This window comes from Macrobrachium rosenbergii, chromosome 21 (assembly GCF_040412425.1).
Source record: "Macrobrachium rosenbergii isolate ZJJX-2024 chromosome 21, ASM4041242v1, whole genome shotgun sequence".
NCBI classification, from domain to species: Eukaryota; Metazoa; Arthropoda; class Malacostraca; order Decapoda; family Palaemonidae; genus Macrobrachium; species Macrobrachium rosenbergii.
In genome coordinates this window covers 44,209,669-44,224,702 of record NC_089761.1, presented here as the reverse complement: position 1 = coordinate 44,224,702, position 15,034 = coordinate 44,209,669, and the positions used below count along the sequence as shown (strand labels likewise).

The 15,034-nt window shown below is 36.6% G+C and overlaps 2 protein-coding genes across 2 annotated transcripts; both read right to left on the bottom strand.

Annotated features, from left to right (window-relative positions):
- Positions 1 to 3,374: 3,374 nt before the first annotated feature.
- On the bottom strand, positions 3,375 to 6,330 carry LOC136850065 (actin-57B-like). Its single transcript, XM_067123618.1, has 2 exons — positions 6,265 to 6,330; positions 3,375 to 4,748 (listed from the first exon to the last, which is right to left on the bottom strand). The coding sequence occupies exon 2, from the start codon at positions 4,714 to 4,716 to the stop codon at positions 3,583 to 3,585; it is 1,134 nt and encodes a 377-aa protein (XP_066979719.1). The 5' UTR covers positions 4,717 to 4,748; positions 6,265 to 6,330; the 3' UTR covers positions 3,375 to 3,582.
- Positions 6,331 to 11,275: 4,945 nt separating this feature from the next.
- LOC136850064 (actin-57B-like) lies at positions 11,276 to 14,357 on the bottom strand. The gene is made up of 2 exons (XM_067123617.1): positions 14,279 to 14,357; positions 11,276 to 12,549 (listed from the first exon to the last, which is right to left on the bottom strand). Exon 2 carries the CDS (start codon positions 12,515 to 12,517, stop codon positions 11,384 to 11,386), a length of 1,134 nt encoding a protein of 377 aa, XP_066979718.1. The 5' UTR covers positions 12,518 to 12,549; positions 14,279 to 14,357; the 3' UTR covers positions 11,276 to 11,383.
- Positions 14,358 to 15,034: the final 677 nt, after the last annotated feature.

Here is a 15,034-nt window from a genome sequence, read left to right as displayed (position 1 = left end):
TAAAATTGTTGATTTGTATATGTATATGAAAGTAAATGTAGCTTATCAAAAAATGGCAATAGGAGGGAGACGTCAGTCACAGAAGAAATGAAGCAAGAAAGAAGAAAGAAGTCCCTGATTAAGCCAAAGTTGGGAAGTATGAAGGTATTGTTAAGCACATCTACACTGTAGTGCAAAGCTCATGTTGAACTCTAAAGAAAGAAAAAGGGCTGATATTATTATTATTATCATTATTATTCAGATGAACCCTATGCATGTGGAACAAGCCCACAGGGGCCATTGACTTGAAATTCAAGCTTCCAAAGAATATGGTGTTCACTGGGAAGAAGTAAGAGGAGGTAAAGGGAAAAACATAAAAAAGAGATCTCATTTATCAAAAAAGAAAAACAGAAAAAAATTAATAAATTATATAAATGTAAAGGCATTAGCTGCTGGGAGTACTGATAGAAAACTTTATTAGTCTAAGTCATTTCAGGCGGATCTTTAACATTGAAATTTCAAGGTCCCTAAAATTTTTTGAGAAATTACTTAGATATGAATTATTGGTAACAGACTGCTAGGAAGACACAAAACTCCATAAAGTTAGTTAGTTATTCATTCAAGTCATGAGTTCTAGTGAAAAAGAAAACCTCCGACAATCGTTAGTTGACCACAAAAACATGAATTTTTGAATATCGTCGCCTGTCAGCTTCGTCTGGTTAAGCCTTTAGACAGACAAACGCCAACTCGATTTCCAAAGCTTCTGCAAAAACACACCATAGAACGACAATGATAATGGATGGTCCTTGGAGAATCACCCGGCGAAGGCTCTTAAACATAACTAACCATTTATGAGAGACCACACATAGTAGGTACGAAGGTATCCACAGCCTACAAGTCGATTATTGTAATTATTTGACTTGCCAATGTATGCAATATATAGATAGTATTTATACAAACATAGTCGACTAATCTATGCTAATCTTTTAAATTCATCTTTGCAGTAGTAACCGATGAATCATAATTATCAAGGAAAGCGTTGTTCGAAAATTATTAGCCTTTTGCACCTAAATTTTGTGTATATTCTTAATTCGAATCAAACAGCACATTGATTTTCGAAATTAATTAGTCTTTTACTCTGATTTTAACCGACTTTTTTTTTTTATCTGCATCAAGTATCTTTCTCCTTATAAAAGAATGGAACAAAAACTTCTACTCATTAACTGTTGGTCATCTCCTTTTAATATATATATATATATATATATATATATATATATATATATATATATATATATATATATATATATATATATATATATAAACTAATAATGTTAGGATTTATTTGAGTAATACCCTCGCTGCTGGTGTTGCAATACTAGTTTATTATCAACAAAAACACTTCGTTTATCCTAAGAAGTCCATGCGAATAACTTTTATTCAAAATTTAGAAAAATGAGCCAGATTTCAAGAAACCCCGTTGAGCCAACGACGTATGAAGTTCTTAGTTCAAAACTATATTTAAATTACAAGCTAATGCATTCGGTAGAATGAGTACCAGATCATGATAGAGATACTGAGGGCAAGGATATACGGTAACACTTCCGCCTAGCTCGGCGCTGGCTAAAGGACTGGCACAGAACCGTAAGAGTTAAGTAGGTTATCACAAGGTGTATCATGTCTCCATCCGACGTGCGCATCACCTTTAGAGAACGTGAAGTAACCGCACACAAACTTTCAGACCTTGAAAGACAGAAACGTCACACCTACCGTGACCGAGACCTGCAGACTCAGGGCAACCGGTATCGTCATCTTAGTTTCCTGTAAAAGAAAACTATTGAGATGGCTTTTTGTTTGTCCGTCCGCCCTCAGATCTTAAAAACTACTGAGGCTAGAGGGCTGCAAATTGGTATGTTGATCATCCACCCTCCAATCATCAAACATACCAAATTGCAGCCCTCTAGCCTCGGTCATTTTTATTTTATTTAAGGTTAAAGTTAGCCATGATCATGCATCTAGCACCACTATAGGTGCCAACAGCACAGACCACCACCGGGCTGTGGCTGAAAGTTTCATGGACCGCAGCTGAGAGTTTCATGGGCCGTGGCTGAGAGTTTCATACAGCATTATATGCTGTACAGAAAACTCGACTGCGCCGCAGAAACTTCGGCGCATTTCTTACTTGTTTTATTCTACCCTGCGACAAGTTTCGTTATTTCGCGGCATTTTTACACACCCGCGCAATTCATTACATAAAACCAGAACTAGACACACTGGCCTTTACTTCATCGTTTGCATGGAGATGTTGGGAAGGCGTGTTAAAGTCTTAGGGCAGTTACGTAAAAAAAATTACGTGGTTTGGCAAATTCGCTTCATGACGACGGGTAACACGATCCTCCTGCTTACTGTTATGCTCTCATTTATTTTATATGCACTAGCACGAACAAAGATACGCTTCGCATATATTTATATTTTGAGTCACATTTTAATTGAGGCCTGAAGTCTTGACTGCCAAATTACTTATTATCAAGCAAAGATGTTGTGAGACTGGAGTATACAAACGTTTTAAAATACTCCTGTTGATTGATGCAATCTTAACATGAATTTCATGGCAAGGGCTTCCTTAACTCCTAAATTGTTTTGCTGTTGCAGCTGACTAAGACTTCAGATACTGTAATTATTGCATATACATACACACGTATTACATATGTATATACATATATATACATACATATATGTGTATATATATGTATGTATATATATATACATATATATATATATATATATATATATATATATATATATATATATATATATATATATATATATGTGTGTGTGTGTGTGTGTGTGTGTGTGTGTGTGTGAAACACGTTCCCATGTGTTCATTTTGATATATATATATATATATATATATATATATATATATATATATATATATATATATATATATATATATATATATATATATATATATATATACACACACACACACACACACACACACACATATATATATATATATATATATATATATATATATATTATATATCCACTGTACGTCAAAATAACGTAGTGAGCGCAGTTTTCTAAGTTATAACCTCCTTATAAAGCAAGGATCACTGCCTAGTTTCATACGATAAAAGAACTAATCTCACACTAAATATTGCATCTTGACTTTTTCACACCGGTGAGATGATACGTAAGAAATACATTCTACCAGATATAGTTTACAGAATTGAATCAAAAGATGGCAAAATTGTAACCATGCCACTAAAATTCTTTCATACAGAAAACGTTCCGTCAAAAATCAATGTTCGTCAAAATATTAAAAAGGAGTCTAACAGACTTCATTCATTAAAGTACCAAGATTAATATGGGAATAAATAACTTTTCAAAAAGACTGGTGGAATTTTTTATTGTATAAGTGAACGCTGATGAACATGTATGAAGAGATCAAATTCTTAATCAGCTAGATAATATAAGAGTAGAAAAAAAAATTCTCCATAACATTTTATTTCAGATAACAAAATGTTATCCTTGTATCATGGAATGAAGACATTTCTTAAAGATGTCATTAGAACTATAAAATATATTAATGCCTTATGCTTAGAAGCATTTGCGGTGGACAATGCCAGGACCAGACTCATCGTATTCCTCCTTGGTGATCCACAAGGCCTGGAAGGTGGACAGAGAACCAAGGATGGAACCACCGATCCAGACGGAGTACTTCCTCTCAGGAGGAGCAACGATCTTGATCTTGATGGTGGATGGAGAAAGGGAAGTGATTTCCTTCTGCATCCTGTCAGCAATACCAGCATACATGGTGGTACCACCAGACATGACAACGTTGGCCAACAGGTCCTTCCTGATGTCGATGTCGCACCTCATGACAGAGTTGTGGACGACCTCATGAACACCAGCAGATTCCATACCAAGGAAGGAAGGCTGGAACAGAGACTCGGGAGCACGGAAACGCTCGTTGCCGATGGTGATAACCTGACCGTCGGGAAGTTCATAGGACTTGTCGATGGAGGAGGAGGCGGCAGAAACGTTCATCTCACTCTCGAAGTCCAGGGCGATGTAGCAAAGCTTTTCCTTGATGTCACGGACGATCTCACGCTCAGCAGTGGTGGTGAAGGAGTAGCCACGTTCAGTCATGATCTTCATCAAGTAGTTGGTGATATCACGACCAGCCAAGTCCAGACGGAGGATGGCATGGGGAAGGGCGAAACCTTCATAGACGGGCACCATGTGGGACACACCATCACCAGAGTCGCAAACCTCACCAGTGGTACGGCCAGAGGCATAGAGAGAGAGGACAGCCTGGATGCAAACATAAGTGGCGGGCATGTTGAAGGACTCAAACATAATCTGAGTCATCTTCTCGCGGTTGGCCTTGGGGTTAAGGGGAGCCTCAGTAAGCATTGTTGGGGATTCCTCAGGGGCGACACGGAGCTCATTGTAGAAGGTGTGGTACCAGACCTTCTCCATATCGTCCCAGTTGGTGATGATACCATGCTCAATGGGGTACTTGAGGGTGAGGATACCTCTCTTGCTCTGGGCTTCATCGCCGACGTAGGCGTCCTTCTGACCCATACCGACCATCACACCCTGGTGACGGGCGCGGCCAACGATGGAGGGGAAGACAGCTCGAGGAGCGTCATCACCGGCAAAGCCAGCCTTGACAAGACCGGAGCCATTGTCGCAAACGAGCACCGCCGCCTCTTCGTCGTCACACATGGTGGTGGTTGGTTATAGAGTCAAGGAATAACCTGAAATACAAATACAAGTAGAATTAAGTCTTGCTGAATATTCAGTATATGTGCCTAAAAACGTACTCACACGCACGTACACTGCATACACACACACAGAGGGATTAATGTTTAAAACTTTGGTAAAAACTATTTCGTCTCACGATATAAAGGAAACGTCTGTATGAAAAAACATAAATTGAGAGAGAGAGAGAAACTAATACCATTATTTATATCTATGTCTAATCCGTTAAAATGACGGCTTGAAAGTAGTCTGAATAAATGCTTTCAATGATTATTTTGAAAAGATATTATACGGAGATTAATCATTTAAAACAAACAAAATTGAGCTCTATAATTCTCACTCTGGCAGAAATATTTCAAATTGCATATGCTATTCCATTTCATATTTAATACCGACAGAACAGGTTCTCTTATTTTTTTTTATTACATTTAACCAAAAGACAACACTTTCACCTTTCCAGGAGAAATCTTCTGTGTTAATTTTCCCAAGTTCAACATGAAGTTTCAGTTTTACCGAGAATATCAAATTAAAGATTTTTAACTTTCTTTAACCTAATTTTAGATACACCTTATAATGGAAGTACATGTGCCGGTTAAATGATATTAATATTTTTAATCTACCTTTACTTCAACTTATAGTATATCTGAAGCCTTGATGTTTTGCATGGGCTTTCATCCACTGCTTTGACTTCTGAGGATCATCGTTTGATACGTCCTTTCTTGCCACTCTTTACATTTAAACTCAACAAAAAATACTACTCATTAAATTTTACAAAATATTATTTGGTAAAACAAGTTAACCTTATGATTCACATTCTAATCCTGATCAAAACTTCACCATCCCTTCGTCTTTAGATAGCTGCTGTTGATTATGGGGATGCTAGGCACTGAATTTTTCGACCAAGTCCTCTGACTTTCTCATTTCCGCAGAATCCTAGCTAAGTATTTAGTACAGTACTTCAGTATCATGAACGAAAGGTGCACGAAACTTAGCAAAAACTGACTGAGCAAGTACTGAATGAAAGCTCTTGAAAAAAAATCTAGGTAATCTATGAAGACATTGCAAATTTCTTCGCACATAATAAGTAGCTTTTTGCTAATGCATTCACTAGCATGAATAGCCTATCTCACCAGTAGCTACGGCGAGCGAGATTAAATCAGGATAACTTTCAAGGTACTCCTGACACACAGCACAGTATAAGACAGAAGTCTAAGAAAGGCAATCTAGAAGATAAGTGGAATTAAGATCTAGAAGTTAAGTGGAACTGCAGTCTAGAAGTTAAGTGAAATTGCAATCTAGAAGTGAAGTGGAATTGCAATCTAGAAGTGAAGTGGAATTGCAATCTAGAAGTTAAGTGGAACTGCAGTCTAGAAGTTAAGTGGAATTGCAGTCTAGAAGTTAAGTGAGTTGTCGCACTATCACCTTCCAGAAATAAAAACCCGACACAAACTTCCTCACTCCCGTATCTCTCACTGTAAGCAATCCAATCCGAGAGAAGAGCGTTACACCTACCGTGCTCGAGTCCTCCAGACTAAGGGTATACGGTAAACCCCTTCGCTTTTTATACATGGCCGGGGTAGCCTTAATCCCTTGGCTCCATTTTTACACACACCCGCGCCAAATCAATACCCAAAAGCAGACCTGGATCACCTTGACCTTCATTTCGCCGTCTGTATAGGGAATGCTGGGAACGCGCGTCATCGCTTTCAAGCGGGTGTTTAAACTTGAGATGGAATGTCAGGTGGCTTGGCAAATTCATACCAAGGTGAGGGTTGACTTTGTTCATTGGCTTTGGTTGTACAATTACTAAGATATGACCAAATGCTCTGTAATGATTTCCAGGAACGTATATCGTTGTTGGTGATGTTTTATATATATATATATATATATATATATATATATATATATATATATATATATATATATATATATATATATCGATACACATATCTAAGCAGCGTATATTGACTCCTTCGTGATTGATACTATGATGATCTCAATCACAAAAGAAGGAGAGAGAGATTGGCGCAATGTAACAATATTTGTTCACTGATACCATATACACGTTAACATATACTTGTGTATGTATGTTTGTATATATGTATGCATATACTGTTAAGTCAATTAGCGCATATATATATATAAATATATCATACAGTTATGTATATATACATATATATATACATATACATATACATATATAATTTCTAAAATGATGTGAATTATTTCTTATTCATCTTGCCTTAACGTTCAGACATATGCATATATTTTCCATTCTCCAATTCATCTCATTTTTTAAAATTAATTCTTAACCTGGAGAACACTGTTGTTTTGGAAAATACACACACACACACACACACACACACACACACACACACACATATATATATATATATATATATATATGTGTGTATGCATATACTCTTAAGTCAACTAACTTATATATATATATATATATATATATATATATATATATATATATATATATAAATATATATATATAAATATATTATACATACAGTATATATATATATATATATATATATATATATATATATATATATATATATATATATATATATATAATTCTATATTGACGGGAATTATTTCTTATTCATTTTGCCTTAACGTTCAGACATATGCATATATTTTCCATTCTTCAGTTTACCTCATTGCTTAAATTTTATTATTAACCTGAAGACTACTGTTGTTTAGGAAGATAAAAAAAAAGCACAGAAGACAGAACTAAGGTTAAATTGGCCAAAATACCCACAGCTGTGCCTGATTCTAATAGTCTCTTTTACCATGAACATTCCTATCAGCTAATACTTTTTCATTGTTGATCTAGGATGCATTGGGACAGCACGTTCTCAGAAGTCACCATTTTATTTATTCTGAACTCCTATTGTAGTCATCCTCAGACTCAACGATTTTTCTTCCCACTAGGATCACCTAGGTGCAGTTACAAATAAATGAACCGGGAGCAAGAATGAATAGGATTGAACAGAGAAGGTGACATCACTCAGTAACAGATCACCTTAAGTTTTAAATATTCATCATGTCAGTGTGCTAAGCCTCAGAAGTCAACTTTAGAAGTCACAAGTGACTCTGGGCTATCAATGTGTCGTATGTGATCCATACGATAGAGTACTGAAAGATAATCGAAGTTCATCATATATAATTGTAAATTCTGATAAGTCTCCTGATTTGACCGTTATGAGCTGCATGGCAAACTATTTATAATTAACGCTGGATGGGTTTAACCAAAGGTAAAAGCTTGAGTTTACTTAATCATTATTATCGAGTGTATTAACTTTATGTCACCATATCCTCATCATTAAATTCTGTTACAGCACAAAGAAGTACTGGTACTTACCTTTTCTACCAATCCGATGAGCTACCTAATCTGTTGTATTTTTCTTTAGACATATTTATGGGCGGATGCAGGGAAGTGTTATCTAGCAAACTAAAGTAGTGCCAAGACCCAAGGAGAGAGCAATACTAAGATTTGTATAACTATTTCAATCTTACGTAAGTAGTATATAAAAAGTACTGATCACATGAAATGAAGTGCTCACCAGATTATTAGATGGGAATCTTATAAACTATTACTGTCAATTGAGTGGCCAACAATATAGTGAAAGAGTGAAATCGCATTATATCTAGAATGAGGATGGAAATTTCAAAAACTTGGTGATCAAAAGCACGGGATAGAGGTTTTATATAGAATTATAGAATATTATAAATACATTAATCCCGAATACAATATTGCCAACAGAAACAGCAAAAATTTCACAATTAAATGGAAACAGCAGAATATTTTTTTTACTCTTTATATAGGTAATCGTATTTAAATAACGATACTGCTATATGTAGTTACTTTCTTGTTTGATTATGATAGTCTTTTTATCATATGAAGCTGACTGCAATATCTTGATATTTTTCAGTTCTTGTTAATTAAGAAAAGAGTATAAAACTATAATTGTAAATTAAGAAAAGAGTGTAAAACTAAGGTTGCTAGCCTATTTGATATCTTGAGCTTTTAAGAGAAAACAATCTTTATTAATAAACTGTTGCGTGTATGGTCTTTTTCCCGTTCAGTTCTGTTAATTCAAAACCATTGCTTTAACAGATATTTTTATTCAGCTGTCATTTATTTGTTGAACATGCTGTAACAAAGTTTATTTGTGTTATTCATAATCCATCTTAGCCGTTATTTATACTATTTTGTTTGTGTTATATTTAAGCGTGCAGAACGTGCTGATTTCTAAAATCTCCCTGAGATAAGAAAGGAAACTAAAGTTCATCCAGTAGATGTATGCATAATAAGTATTACTGAAGAAATCTAAAGCTGGACATCATACTTCAGGATAAATCTATCTCCCATCCATTAAAATGAATGATGGAAAGATGTAACTTTTGTAAAATATTAATATGAAGGATGTCCAGCAATGAAAAAAAATAGAATGATGGAACTAGTATATTTAAGAATATTCGTTATTGTATTAAAATGAAATCAATCATAAAATTTTACGATCTCTATTTTACTGAAGGGATTAATTTCGTTTTTATACACACACAAACACACACATATATATATATATATATATGTATGTATATATATATATATATATATATATATATATATATATATATATATATATATATACTGTATATATATAAGCGTATATAATTCGCTCAAGAATGTAAGAGACAAAGGGTACTTATGTCTGAAAAATCACAGAAATCACAGACTAGAGAAAGGGTTCCGATTTTTGTCATGAACACTATGGTGATGGATGAGGAAATTCAAACGAGTTTGTACAAATATTGGCTGAAGAAAAATCTGCAGTAGTAAGCATTTTTGACCGAGGAATGGGAGAGAGAGGGACGATTTATTTTTTGGGAGTCTCTAAACATTTGCCTAGCTGGGTTTGCAGTGCAAGAAAACGAAGGTGGCTGTACTGGATGATTTACTGAAGATGTTTCACATAGCCTTTATCACAAAAAGATTTCCTTTGTGAGTACAGTTGTGAACTTTGCCTTAAATAGTTATCTGATAATATTTACTTATATCTCACTGGATACTCATGAGATATACGTTTTTTTTTCTTATTATATGCGGCATATACATTAAATTCCTAAAAGTATATGTTTCGTTACTTTTCAGTGAAAAGGGTTCAAGGCAAGACTCATTTTCTTCGCTTTTTTTTTCTCTGCTTGATATTTTATAAATTCATACAGAACGAGTTCAGCTGAAACAGAGATGCTTCAGTCAATTTCCCTGCCAAGTAAGACCATTGATCTTTGCTGAAACTTGCTACCCATCTAATTATAGATCTTAATGAGATCAGCAAGTGCCTAGAATGAATGTGGGTTAGTTTAGTGGTTCTTTCAACTTTCAGTAAAATCATGATGGAAAAATATTTTCATCACTTTGGTAAAAGTTAAATGTACATGATTTCAGTGCACTACAGTCTACTTATTTCTTATCATATTCCAACAAGTAAAATGAATGAGGGGAGTCACCCACCCTTGATATTTTTTCTACATAGTAATGCATTAGAAGACTATTACACTACAAGTAGAAATTTCAGACATTTTAGAAAAACAGATACAGTTAAGAGCACCTTTACAAATACTCAAATCGAAAACAATTAGTATACGCATATCCGATAAAAATAACAAACGTAAACGATCAAAGTAAAATTATCCTATGGTTGGACAGACAATGAAAATTCCAGAGGTAATAAAAGCAGCTTATTTTGACTTTCCAGTCATAATTACTCACGTTCTTTCCACAAATTCTTGTGAAATATTTCTTTGTAAAATCACGTACTGCCTTGGTATCATTATTGCTATAATCACCCACGTTAAGGAAACGCAAGACTGGACGCAGATGTAAAGAAAGCTCCAACAACTTCAGTATAGCTCAGATATAGATCTGGGTAGCAAATCTATGCATGTACATATGTAACAACAACTTAAAGTTCCAAAGTAAAATTAAAACAAACAAGTAAATAATGCGCCGAAATTTCGTCGGCGCAATCGAGTTTTCTGTACAGCGTATAATGCTGTATGAAACTCTCAGCCACCGCCCTTGAAACTCTCAGCCGAGGCCCATGAAACTTTCAGCCACGGCCAGGTGGTGGCCTGTGTTGTTGCACCTACAACGGTGCCATACGCACGATCATAGCTAACTTTAACTTTAAATAAAATAAAAACTACTGAGGCTAGAGGGCTGCAATTTGGTATGCTTGATGACAAAAAAAACTTATAAATCGAACATTCCTTTTTAGTAAAATCTACACTAATCACAGCAGAACGAAATAGATATGGAAAATATGCAAGATCCTTCTTTAGCAACAAATTATTATCTGTAATATAATTATTTTGCTAAAGTGTCATGTGACACATTAAGATAAATATGAAATACCTGAAGATAACACATTTTGTAAAATCAAATAAACACACCGGACAACAATAAAAAAACGAATGAGGTTAAAAGGAAAAATTTTAAAAATCTCCATAACCTTTTATTGCAGATAACAAAATGTCATCTTTGTATCATGGAATGAAGACATTTTTGAAAGATGTCATTAGAACTATAAAATATATTAATGCCTTATGCTTAGAAGCACTTGCGGTGGACAATGCCGGGGCCAGACTCGTCGTATTCCTCCTTGGTGATCCACAAGGCCTGGAAGGTGGACAGAGAACCAAGGATGGAACCACCGATCCAGACGGAGTACTTCCTCTCAGGGGGAGCGATGATCTTGATCTTGATGGTGGATGGAGAAAGGGAAGTGATTTCCTTCTGCATCCTGTCAGCAATACCAGCATACATGGTGGTACCACCAGACATGACAATGTTGGCCAACAGGTCCTTCCTGATGTCGATGTCGCACCTCATGACAGAGTTGTGGACGACCTCATGAATACCAGCAGATTCCATACCAAGGAAGGAAGGCTGGAACAGAGACTCGGGAGCACGGAAACGCTCGTTGCCGATGGTGATGACCTGACCATCAGGAAGCTCATAGGACTTGTCGATGGAGGAGGAGGCGGCAGCAACGTTCATCTCACTCTCGAAGTCCAGGGCGATGTAGCAAAGCTTCTCCTTGATGTCACGGACGATCTCACGCTCAGCGGTGGTGGTGAAGGAGTAGCCACGCTCAGTCATGATCTTCATCAAGTAGTTGGTGATGTCACGACCAGCCAAGTCCAGACGGAGGATGGCATGGGGAAGGGCGAAACCTTCATAGACGGGCACCATGTGGGAAACACCATCACCAGAGTCGCAAACCTCACCAGTGGTACGGCCAGAGGCGTAGAGAGAGAGGACAGCCTGGATGCAAACATAAGTGGCGGGCATGTTGAAGGACTCGAACATAATCTGAGTCATCTTTTCGCGATTGGCCTTGGGGTTAAGGGGAGCCTCAGTAAGCATGGTTGGGGACTCCTCAGGGGCAACACGGAGTTCATTGTAGAAGGTGTGGTACCAGACCTTCTCCATGTCGTCCCAGTTGGTGATGATACCATGCTCGATGGGGTACTTGAGGGTGAGGATACCTCTCTTGCTCTGGGCCTCATCGCCGACGTAGGCGTCCTTCTGACCCATACCGACCATCACACCCTGGTGACGGGCGCGGCCAACGATGGAGGGGAAGACAGCTCGAGGAGCGTCATCACCGGCAAAGCCAGCCTTGACAAGACCGGAGCCATTGTCACAAACGAGCGCCGCCGCCTCTTCGTCGTCACACATGGTGGTGGTTGGTTATAGAGTCAATAAACAACCTGAAAAGAAAATTTAATCAAATCTATATAGTTCGTGGATAACAGGTTGTTGTAATTATTAATTTACAGTGCACACACCCGAGGGCGCCCCCACATACGCACACGCACACACACGCAAGCTCACGCAGAGAGAGAGAGAGAGAGAGAGAGAGAGAGAGAGAGAGAGAGAGAGAGAGAGAGAGAGAGAGAGAGATGTAAACGGGAGAGGTAACCTCATTGATAGATTTGGCGTTTTGAATCAGTGTAACTATATTGTGAAATACAAGTACCTATGTTTTCATATCTTTATTAACTATCCCCACAAAGTTTTTAACGTACAAATATCATACATTTCTTCTTTGAAATCTCGTACAAGTTTTACTGGAAGACTTTCTGACTGAAAAATTAGTTCCCCTGAGATCTTAGATGCTTGTATGCATTGAATTCAGTTACTCTAAGCATGGTTAATGAAGAAAGAGAATATGAATAAAATATACCATAGGTTAAATAGTTAACAGTAAAGAATCTGGGTGATATTGGTTTATGTCTTCTTATTTCATTCTGATTGCAAATCTTCGAAGATGAAAGTTCAGTTCCAGAACCCTAAAAAATACAAAAGCCAGAGAATATCTACCCAAACCATTCATTTCACTGGTAACACATTCACAGTAACATGTAAACGAAGAGAGAGAGAGAGAGAGAGAGAGAGAGAGAGAGAGAGAGAGAGAGAGAGAGAGAGAGAGAGAGAGAGAGAGAGAGAGAGTGGAACTTAGCAACAAAAGTATCTTTAACAATAAAAGGAGCTGGTACGAACTGCTGACTTACTGATACAGTTAAATGTAGGTGAAACTGTCAGCCCATGAGAGAAAGTTTCAAGATATTTACTAGCTTCCATCAATCAAAGACTACGAATTAAATAACTGGAAATACACCAAAAACGCAGAAGGTTTTAAGGTTGCTATGACAATGCAAATAAATACGAGTTCCAAAGGACAAGAATACAGTAGATATTGTCCTAAGTGCAGCTTATTTCAAAGCTAATGCTGTCCAGGTACTCTGATCTTCATTGGTAGGCATTCAGCATTTCTATACCTGACACTTGATTCCTTTATCTTTAATTCGAAGTACAATTTACTAAAATGGATCAGCCGAAAAAACTGAGTAATAGAGACTGAGAGTCCAAGGTAATGTATGTCTCCTATTTCTCGATTTTTCATTCAAGTATACGATCAAATGTTGACAAATTTACTTTAACATTTAAAAATACTTAACGGAAGGTGATTTAATTAATCCAGGGACAGAATTAGTTTCGAAAAAGAAAAGGCCTTAAGCAGAGGAGCTAGGTAAAATAAAAATTTAAAAAAGAGGTATGTCTCCTATGAATCCTTCGAGAATGCACATTTAACTTAATAATTATCATTAAAAATTTTCTTCGAATCTAATATCCAATTCGACCTACTTATTGTTGTAGAATTACTTTTCTGAGCACATTTCTTCGAATCTAATATCCAATTCGACCTACTTATTATTGTAGAATCGCTTTTCTGAGCACAAATACTTCTAATATGTTAAAGGAAATCAGGAAAAATATAACCTCGCCTTCACATCTTAACACAGAAAAACACAGCTCCCGGCAGATATATGTCACTTTCCGGTGGACACTAAATACTTTCAGCTAGAAAAATACGGCTCTCAATTTATTCTCTCTGGCGTGAAACACTATAAAATTCTCCCAGAACACTCCACCTACCCTGCTCGAGTCCTGTAGACTAAGAGTATCAGGTAAACACCTTCTCTTTTTATACCGAGTTGTGGGAGACTTAATCCCACTTGTTGCATTTTTTTTTCTTACACGCCCGCGCCAAACCAACAACCAAAACCAGAAATGGACCCCCGTAGGATGAATTTTGCCTTTGGATAAAGAATGTCAAGAATGTGTATCATTGATCTGCTACAGTCGGTTAAACTCAAGCCAAACATCACGATTCTTGGCCAGCTCTAATCACTGAAGGGAGTCAATGTGCGTTTGCTTGTGTTGCGTGCTTGCGTTACCAATTAAACGATACAAATATTCAGAGCCAATGATTGCGCAGTCTTCCTGGGACATGGCTCTGCTTTCTTCTAGCTGAAAACACTTGGGGTAATAACTATTGCTTGTCTTTATTATTCATATAAATTGTTAATTTTCGAACCTTAATTTGGTCTTTGCCCTTTTAGAAACTGGAAATAGAAAGCTAAGAATTCAAAAGATTGAACACAGGAAAGGAGCATTTTAAACGAATAGTATGGGTGATCACAATTTAATGACATTCTAATGAATAACACCTGAAGTATATTTTCATTATTTTCATCCATTATTAAAAAGCTTGGAGGATTAATAAACGCCGAGGTAAGAGGCGTTTCTTACGGAAAACTAAACTTCCAGACTGTCACAGTTACTGACAGTGTTTCCCACTAACAAAGCCAGTGAAGTTGAAGTGAGACTTGCAGGTTTCGTTCAGAAAGC

Excerpts from the sequence above, each read along its gene's own strand:
- LOC136850065 (XM_067123618.1), bottom strand. The coding sequence starts at position 4,716 with ATGTGTGACGACGAAGAGGCGGCGGTGCTCGTTTGCGACAATGGCTCC.
- LOC136850064 (XM_067123617.1), bottom strand. The coding sequence starts at position 12,517 with ATGTGTGACGACGAAGAGGCGGCGGCGCTCGTTTGTGACAATGGCTCC.